Source organism: Halyomorpha halys, unplaced genomic scaffold (assembly GCF_000696795.3).
Source record: "Halyomorpha halys isolate HHAL.00 unplaced genomic scaffold, Hhal_1.1 Scaffold1781.1, whole genome shotgun sequence".
NCBI lineage: Eukaryota > Metazoa > Arthropoda > Insecta > Hemiptera > Pentatomidae > Halyomorpha > Halyomorpha halys.
Genome location: NW_027106981.1, coordinates 63610 through 73793, shown reverse-complemented (window position 1 = coordinate 73793; position 10184 = coordinate 63610). Strand labels below are relative to the sequence as shown.

Below are 10184 nucleotides of genomic sequence, written 5' to 3'. Positions count from 1 at the left end.
TTATGCCTTTTACCAATACAATCATTAAAGAAATACTAAACAATAAAAATTAAGATATTTTGAGGTAAAAACAACTTGATGGCATAAGTTTGTTTTCGACTTCTTTGGCGTCTGTAGGTAGCTGGAGGAGAGAAGGTTGTTACTAGGTCTGTTCCAACAACCACTTGACTGTACGAAACTGTCTGGAGCATGCGCAGTACGGGTTCTACTTTCCAAAACCTGTACTGCGCTTGCTCCAGACAGTCAGAAGTGGTTGTTGGGACAGATCTCCTGATTTGTTCCAATTGGACTTTTTAAATAATTGACAACACTTCGTTGTTAGGATTAATAGGTAAAGTACATTTTGTATATATTTTCTAGTCTTTGTATTATAATTTGAATTTTCAGTCTTTTTGCTATTGATTGTTTTAGTAATTATGTATTTTTTTTTAAAAAAAGAAACAATTGCATATGTAATAAAATATTGAAATCAGATTATATTATTTTATAGAATACTACTTTTTAAGTGAATTATGTTCATGTATGTAGTTTCTAGTAGTGATAATTGAAAGTAGCTGAATGTTAAAAGCAAATAGTACCTAATTCTGTGCACGAACAATAAAACTAATCATTTGAATTAGTAATTTATGTAAAGATTTAGCTGGTTAATTGTAAAATCAATGAACATTTGTTTACACATTATTAGTTAGGTGACCATTAATAGTTGTACTTGACTGTTAATGAACCGAGCTACAATATTTAGGTTCCTATATTGTAGTGACGTCTTAAATCATATATTTTATTTATATTTTCAGGTGCATCTAGTTCTGGTCTCTCTGTGCTAGAAGATATGACCGATCAATTAAAATCCACTTGTAAGTTTGTTTTTTTAAGCCTTTGGAATGTTACATAGTTTTATACGATCCTTATGATCTTTACTGCTTATTGAAGTTGATATTTGCCCTATTGCAGAATATACTTAAGTCTGTTCTATTTCAGCATTGACATTTGTTAGATTTATTCATTGTTAATTTCTGGAGTTATAACAATAATAAATATATAAGAACAATAATAAATGCCATACTGCATCCATTTTATCATTATTTTTTATCATATTAACAATTTAGTTTAGCTTTTCCCTAGTATATAATAATTCTAAGCTTTGATATACTGTGTATTTGCCATAATATGTAGATATTATAATTTTAATATTTAATGTTGTAACTTCATAAAATGATTAAATGATCCTTATAAATGTCTTTGAATAAGTTTTCCTTAATTAAATTTGTGATATATGCATTGTGGTATTTCTTAGTTTTCGGTTGTTTCAATTATATCTTTCATGTTGATAGCTAACCATGTATTTGTGAAACAAGAAGAAATATTTATCCCAGACGAATGTGAGAATTATTTAACTCTTTCAGTAGGCTTGCATTCCCACAACAAATTATTATTGCTTGCATTATTTATTCCTTATTTGATAGAATTTATTTATATTTGCCTCAAGCTATTTGTTCATTAGATCTAGTTATTATTTTCAATCACTTAAATTAATCAACCATTTACTTTTTATATATAACTTGTGTTTCTATTGATTGCCTTTATGATGAATATTTTTGTTCTATTTATAAATCTTGATTATTCTAATACTTATTAAACAATGACATCATTGACACATATGATTTGATATTTTAATTAATTAATTATTGTCTTTTGTTGCAGTTTCCACAATTATTATTAAAGAAGAGGAGGGACCGAATACTCATTACGGTGAGGATGATATTAACTTTATCTAATCCTTGTTTTATATTATATAAAAAAAAATTCATATCTAATGACGATTGATGTACCACTTTAACAACTAATATGTTAGTCGGAAACAATTGTTTGGGTAATTTTAGTTTAAGATGATTTCAGCGTGGTTGCTTTACTGTAGAAAATTCAAAATCCTTTTCTGACTTCCGTGGTTCTTTTTTCAGCTGCTCAATTTTTTTTCATCAATATTTTCTTTATCTGAACCTACAAAAGGACACATGATGTAGTATTTCACAGTCCAATAAATAAGATGACATTTGTAATAGAGAATTTTCTTCCTATTAAATTTTGGAACTTGTTCTGTATAAGTCCCATTGCTAAGGTTGGCTTTACTTACTTTCCTTAATTCTACTGATACCACCTCGGGTTTACTGTATTATTAAAAATCTATTAAAAGATTTCCAAACTTTGTTATTATACAAGAAAGTGTTGCTTTTATTTTGTAGTTTTAAATATCATTTTTTTGCCAGCAGGTGAGCTTGTTCATGTGAAACAAGAGAGTGAGTTGCTTGTACCCGATTCTGGTGAGAAAAATTTATCTCATGAGACATCTTATGTTATGTTTAATGATGAGTTAATAATTAATCGTGGATTTATATAATGAGGGAAAGATGGTCGGGAGTGTGGTCAGTGAGGGACACAAATAACTATGTTAAAAGATGTTAAATCCAAGTCAAGACACTCGTTACTTAATATCTTGTTCAAGCAGCCCTGATGAAGGTCTGAAATTCTGGCCGAAGCGTTGGCACTAATAAATATGTTTCTACTTATTTGTATTCCTTACTGACCGCACCCTCAACCATCTTCTCATTTTGTTTATTTGTTCGTTAAATCTTCCTCCTATCCCTTTTACTTCCAAGGACCAATCATTTTTTTCTTTCATCATTATTATTCCCAATTCCACTTACTAATTTAGCAAATCATTAAATAAAGGAATGAATGCAGTAACAAAACTTGTTACTTGAAATTTAATAATTACAGAATCTTTTTCTGCAGTTCCCGCAATTAGTATCAAAGAAGAGGAGGAACAGGAGCTTTATTATGGTGAGAAAAATATTAAATTAATATGAAACCTGTTTTAATTAATGATGAAGATTATGTTTTAATAATGATCTATGTATGCTCAAAGTTAATTTTTATTTCTTGGTTAAAAAGCAAAAGGCACATTCTGGAATAAGAATCACATTTAATAATGAAAAAGTTTTATTTAAAAAAAGACCTGCTACTTGTGGATCAAAGTCAGATGGCTGTAACCTCCTGACTGCTATACTTTTAATTAGTATAAGGGTGGTATCTAAACTGTCTTCTGATAAAGGAGCCGTGCCTCTATTGCTTACCCTATTTTCAGCCCTATGATATTTTTTTGTCATCGTTCCATAAATGTTTAGTATTGGTATCAGTTTCAGAAGCATGTCAATTCCTTTGTACTATTACTAATGCAAAATCAATTTCCTAATTCAACATAAAAATAGAAGTTTAAATTTGATACTACGTATATAAATAGCATCATAACGTCATTAACATGCTATGATAAAGTGGGAGAATTGTGATTAAATTACTAATGCAAATTCAATATACATATCTCCAATAGAATTTTAAATTTGATACTACGTAGATGAATTGCATCATAACATCATTAACATGCTATGATAAAGTGGGAGAATTGTAATTAAATTACTAATGCCAAATCAATTGCCTAATTCAACATACAAATATAGGTTTAAATTTGATACTACCTAGATAAATAGCACCATAACATCTTTAATATGCTATGATAAAGTGGGAGAATTGTGATTAAATTACTAATGAAAAATCTATTTCCTAATTCAATAAAAAAATCGTGAATTGAGCTTTAACTTTGGTGCTATGCAAATAAATAGCATCTTAATGTCTTTAATATGCTATGATAAAGCCTCAAAATTATACCTACCTTTTTATTTTTATTAAATGGAAGATGCCCGTGTGCGTTCAAAGGAAAAAATTCAAGTAATCATAAAACTATTTAATAATATAGTTAGTGATATATCTCGGAGGGGAATTAGTTCTTCCTTATTCAGCAAAATCCAGGACCCATCATGGATTGTTGTTTTACAGGGTTATTTTTTATTTGTCTCTTTAATAACATAATATTGTTCAATATGACCTTAATATTTCAATTTTTTTTGTACTTGAAGAGGGATTATTTTTTTTTTTGGGGGGGGTTTGGAATTGTGACATTAAATTTCAATATGGCAAAGGGAGAATATTGGCCAGCATAACGGTGGATATAGGGACAGCTTGTGTTAGTTCTGTGGAGCAGAGTTTTGACTTGCTCTTTTTGCTACCCTTGGTAGTACAGGTGCAGTGCTCTCTGCTCTCAAAATCTAGAGCCAAAGGAAAAAAGTTGAGGTAGAAGTTTATTAAGGTCGTCTTTATTTATACTGTTTGTCAACTAATATAGAAGCACAATGTGTTTTGTTTTCTTACATGTTAGTGAGTTTGGATGATCTTATTGAATTGGACATGAATGTACTGAGACGTTGGTTCTGCCTTGTCTTAATGTTGTTTTCATATCAGCAGGTGGAGTTACTGTTGTAAAACAAGAAAGATATCTGAAACAAGAAGAAGAACTGCTTATCTCAGATGAAGGTGGGGAACATTTATTTTATTAACCATAGAGTAAGAGAAATGGTAATGTTGAAAAGAGGGGAAAAAACATATTTCCACGTAGCCTTTGATCTGGTTATTTGAAATGAGTTGCTGAATCTCACTTTTGATTTGCTTAAATGATAAAGATTGCAAAAGAATTTTTTTAATAGGTAATGTCTGCAATAATTTATTAAAATGTCACAAACAGTTTATGTGTTGTACAGACTTGGAAAATGTACAGAAAGATTAATGTAAAGTAAATTCCTACATTATGCCTTTTTGGAGTTAAGTAAGGGAACAAGTGTGGTTGGAGAAATGCAATGCTACTTCCTTCGACTCAGTATATAAAATAAATAAAAAATCTATGAGTACAACCCATGAAGTGTCAGATGGTTCAAAGTAATTCTAAGGAATTACTGTGTTTTGAACAATAGTTTTACTAGACGTTGATTTGTTGAACCATCAGATTTTTCTCCCAATTAACGGTACCGACTTTATAAAGGCTGGGTGGGCATAAGGAGGGTTCCTGACCTTCAGGGTTGACCCGCTGATACATAAACAGAATACATGATTATTTGCCAACACTGGATTCAGACTCGGGTCTTTGCAGTTAGTATTGAAGCGCTTTATTCCTTTATCTACCCTGCTCCTTTTTTTTTTTTTTTTAAATTAAAGTAAAATTTTCTACATTTTATTTCTGGGAGATTTTTCTCTATGATCAAATACTAAACCTCTACAGTGTGCAGTTATAAGAGCCACTTCACTAATATTGGTTCCCTCCCACTTCCCTGCAAACATTCTTCCACCCTAGGAATTTTTATTTTCATGATAAAGAAATATTTTTACAAAATTGGAAGTAGGTGTCTAACATTTCCTTCTACAAGCCCTTTTTGTTCTAGTTTGACTGGATTGCACTGCCAAATTAAGATCTGAGAGACCTTAAGTCCTATGAATGAGGGATTTGCAGAAAAAAAAAAATATATATTGATAGGTTGAGATAGAGATAGTGTGTGTGTGTGACTTGGTTTTTCCAAGATAATCTTTCTAGCTGGTAGTCCATCTGATAGTTCTGTTTTGTAATTTGTCTATCAGTATTGTTAATTATGTCTTATGTATTTATTACGTTAGAGTAACATGAATCTAAATTTTGCAAATCCAATATTTCGTTGATAGCCCATTTCTTGTATTTTTATATAGTAATCATTAAATATAATAGTATAACTTATAATATATAATACAATATGACAGCAGTATTTAGATCATCTTCAATTGTGGTGAATAGTAAAAAGGTAAAGGAGGAGTATTATCGGGATCATCTTCAATTGTGGTGGACAGTGAAAAGGTAAAGGAAGAGGAGTATTAGAATCATCTTCGATTGTGGTGAATGGTGAAAAGGTAAAGGAAGAGGAGTATTAGAATCATCTTCGATTGTGGTAAATGGTGAAAAGGTAAAGGAAGAGGAGTATTAGAATCATCTTCGATTGTGGTGAATGGTGAAAAGGTAAAGGAAGAGGAGTATTAGAATCATCTTTGATTGTGGTGAATGGTGAAAAGGTAAAGGAAGAGGAGTATTAGAATCATCTTCGATTGTGGTGAATGGTGAAAAGGTCTTTAAGCAGTATTAGAATCATCGGCCTAGATACAGACTGATAAGGCAGTCTGCATTCAGTATTAGCAAGATTTGGAGCTGTCAGAAATGTGTCTTGTTCTTACCCACAACTCACCACGGCTGTTCACTCTTTTTTTTTTGGGCACCACCTTTTAAGGAACCCTCACCCATTGTCTTATTTCTACCGACTCAATATCGGCATCAAGACTTATCTTGGATGAGATTAAACTTGACAGATGTTATCAATGTGCGCATATCGACATCCTTCCACAATGCGCAAGTTTTTAACTGCAGTGTATAATTTGTAATTCTAAAAAAAAAAAAGGAAACTAAGGTACAGTATGAATAAAAGCTACTTGTGTAGAGTATAAGGTATCTCTTTGTACAGGGTAAATGGTAACTATTATTATAAGATTAATGGAAAAGGTATGTATAGGGTAAAGGGAAATTGTTTGTATAGGGTAAAATAAAACTGTATGTATAAGGTGAAAGGAAACTGTTTGTATAGGGAAAATGGTAGCTTTTAAAATAGGATTAATGGAAAAGGAATGTATAGGGTAAAGGGACATTGTTTGTATACAGTAAAAGGAAACTGTTTTAATAGGGTAATGGAAACTTTGTGTTGGGTAAATGGGAACTGTTTGTATAGAGTAAAGGAAACTGTATGTACAAGGTGAAAGGAAACTGTATGTACAAGGTGAAAGGAAATTGTTTGTATAAGGAAAATGGTAGCTTTTAATATAGGATTAATGGAAAAGGTATGTATAGGGTAAAAGGAAATTGTATGTTTATGGTAAAAGGTAACTGTGCATAGGGTAAATGGGAACTGTGTGTACAGGGTAATTGGGAACGCCAGAGCGATGCCCCTGGACCTCATTCTCAAGGAGGATTTCGTCAAGTTAGAAGTAAAGACGTAGGGGTTAGTAGCGCCACTGGAAGGACTTCAAGAGAGTATTGGCGAGACCCCGAACCTATGGAAGAAGATGCTGCAGGAGGATTCCATTGAAGAATGGGATGGACGGTGGCAGGAGAGCCAGAAGGTCGCTACTCTAAGGAAGTTCTTCCCTACCATCCATTCAAGACTGAGAGCGGGATGGGTGCTCTCATATTATTGGGGCTCACAGATCCTTAGCGGCAAAGTTGTGGGAAGAACATAGAACCCCGGTGCTCTACTTGTGGAGTCCCTGAAACTGTGGAGCATATAGTGTTGGATTGCATTGCCATGGAAGGACACCGTGCCAGGTTTTTAAGGAAAACTGGAATATTCGCCCTCGCTGAGTCGGACTTTCCTCATCTGATGGAGGAGGATAATTATCCCTTCTTCAGGGAATCCATCTACGGGTGGAAGGAGGTGGTGGGACTAACGCACTTTACGTTAGGAAGGACTCAACCCCCAGAAATTGGCGAGCCACCAAGACAAGAAGATGTAGGTGAAGAAGCAGACCCAGAATGAAGACCAGAAGGGCTGGGCCTGGCTGCATGGTGGAGGAGGCACCTGGACGGATACAGTGGATAAGGTATAGCCCATCCAAAAAGGCGTCACCCAGGCAGCAATATATAATAAAGATAATTATTGGTGGCAGTGGGATGCGTAAGTCTAATACATTATCCTACTGCTGCCAAACCCTGCATGCCAGATGCCAAATGGCAAGGAAGAGGGAACAAAAAAACAAAAAACAGGGTAATAGGGAACTGTGTGTGTTGGGTAATTGGGAACTGTGTGTACAGGGTAATAGGGAACTGTGTGTACAGGGTAGTAGAGAACTGTGTGTACAAGGTAATAGAGAACTGTGTGTACAGGGTAATAGAGAACTTTGTGTACAGGGTAATAGAGAACTTTGTGTACAGGGTAATAGGGGACTGTTTGTACAGGGTAATATGGAATTGTGTATACAGGGTAGTAGAGAACTGTGTGTACAGGGTAATAGGGAACTGTGTATACAGGGTAATAGGGAACTGTGTGTACAGGGTAATAGAGAACTGTGTGTACAGGGTAATAGGGGACTGTTTGTACAGGGTAATATGGAATTGTGTATACAGGGTAGTAGAGAACTGTGTGTACAGGGTAATAGGGAACAGTGTTTTGGCCACTTTTGTTGCATTACTTTAACTTGATTAATTCCAAATTCGCTTTCTTCTCCTAAATTTCCTTTATTTTCCCTATTCATTTTCATTTTACCCTTACAACCATGCACCATTAAATTTCTGCAAATGAATTTGAATAGTGTGAAAATCTTTAAGTGAGTGGTTGTTAGCAGAGGTGGTTTCTACTGTCTGCAGTGGCAATCTATCTATCATATTCATTAATTCCATCTATATGTATATCTATGTCTATCAATCTACATTTTCACTTCTGCAAGTACCTCTCCTAATCTTCATACATGTCTTTCTGTTTCAGTAACCCTTATTGTAATTTATTAATTTTTTCTATTTAATCAGGGCTCTCTAGATTAATTTTATTTGTTAAAATTCTATAAACAACCAGTATCTTTTAAGTTTAATTCATTTTCTCATTACATTTTTTACATTTTCATTCTCCCTCCCTCTTTCACCTATTATTTTATCTTTATTGTTTCATCTATTTTCAGGGATATTGAAATATTTCTATTTCTCTTTTATTCTCTATCAACACAATATTTAAAACTCCGAATAACCTATCCTTAGAACCTAGCTTATTCTGTGAATAGTGTTAGGGCATCAATAGGACAACCAGGCTATGGCCCCAACAGTTTGTACAGCGTAAAAGTAAACTGTATGTATAGGGTGAAAGGAAACTGTTTGGATAGGGTACTAGAAACTGTTTGTGTAGGGCAACAGGAAGCCGTATGTATTGTATAAAGTGTACTGGGAACTTGACTACCTGCTGTAAAGAACAGTTAGGGTACAGAAAAACAAATATATAATAAAGTTAAAGTTCAAAACACTTAAAACAACAAAACATATTGTTAATAACAACACAATCTACAAAAGAATAAAATTAAACAAACCAATTTTATGGTATCGGAGATTATAACAACCAATATCAAATATAAATACAAGGTGGTTATAACCAATGTTTAATCAAAGAAGTTTTATATAGAGAAAATAAAAATATAAACAAAATATAAGTAGAAAATAGATCAACTAACATTGGGCCGCAAAGCAATTCATGAGTCTCAACTCTAATCCTGCAGATAGCTCTCCATACACAAAGGATCCCTAGTTGAAGTGGGGGCAGACGAGAGAGGATACTAGGAGCTGATGGGTGTTCTGAGAAATGGAATTCTAAGAATTCTTTGAGTACAGTTCTGGATTTGCGTGTGATTCGGGAAATGTGGTTATTCCAGGAGAGGTGTTGATCAAAGGTGACACCAAGGTTTTTTAGTGTAGGATAGAAGTAAACCGGTTGGTTGTTAAGGAATAGTAGAGGACAGTATGGGAGGGTATGAAGGAGGCGCTTGGAACCAATAAGAATGGCCTTAGTTTTTTCAGCATTAAGCTTCAAATCATTGTTAGACGCCCATGCTGTCAATATCTTCTTGTATCTTTTGGATGGCCTCAAGCATCTTGGAGGGATGGAAGGACATATAGATTTGGAGATCGTCTGAGTATAGGTGGTACTGTGCGTGGTGAATGGAATCAGGAAGATCGTTGATATAAATGGAGAAAAGGATTGGTGAAAGTGAGGATCCCTGAGGAACAACTCATGACAGAAGAAGGGGAGAGAAAAGAGGTTTGTTCAGAATGACGACTGTTTGGGAACGATGGGACAGGAAGGAGAGGAACCACTTTAGGACACTATTTGACATGGGAAGGTTTTAAAGTTTATTAAGGAGGATCTTATGGTTAACTGTGTCAAATGCCATAGAAAAACTTTTACAGTTGTGAATAAACTAAATAAAGTAAAAAAAAAAAAAAAAGAAATAACGCTACATAACCTAAAACAAAAAACAAAAAAAAATGCCATAGAAAAATCAAAAAGAACTAAAATTGTTATATGATGATTGTCTATAGCAGATTGGAGGTCTTGGGAAATTTTCAATAAAGCGGATTGTGTGGAATTTTGGGAGCGAAAACCAGATTGGAAAGGATTAAGGAGAGCTTTTTGCTCGAGAAAATTATTAAGTTGGGAGTGGACTAATCTTTCTAGTGGCTTGACCAAATTGAGTAGAAT

The 10184-nt window shown here is 33.6% G+C and overlaps 1 protein-coding gene across 7 annotated transcripts in view; it reads left to right on the top strand.

Moving 5' to 3' along the window:
* The first annotated feature begins 262 nt into the window (after nt 1–262).
* The window catches only part of LOC136795276 (zinc finger Y-chromosomal protein-like), a 15451-nt gene continuing 5529 nt past the window's right edge, over nt 263–10184 (top strand). Inside the window, exons 1-6 of one of the 7 annotated variants that reach the window (XM_067045308.1) lie at nt 263–331; nt 795–854; nt 1702–1749; nt 2265–2318; nt 2791–2838; nt 4354–4422. In XM_067045308.1, the coding sequence (XP_066901409.1) occupies nt 830–854; nt 1702–1749; nt 2265–2318; nt 2791–2838; nt 4354–4422 (244 nt within the window). In that variant the 5' untranslated portion in view covers nt 263–331; nt 795–829. Of the gene's footprint in view, nt 332–794; nt 855–1701; nt 1750–2264; nt 2319–2775; nt 2839–4350; nt 4423–10184 lie in introns of all 7 variants that reach the window. The other 6 variants (XM_067045307.1, XM_067045306.1, XM_067045305.1 and 3 more) reach the window with 6 other exon arrangements.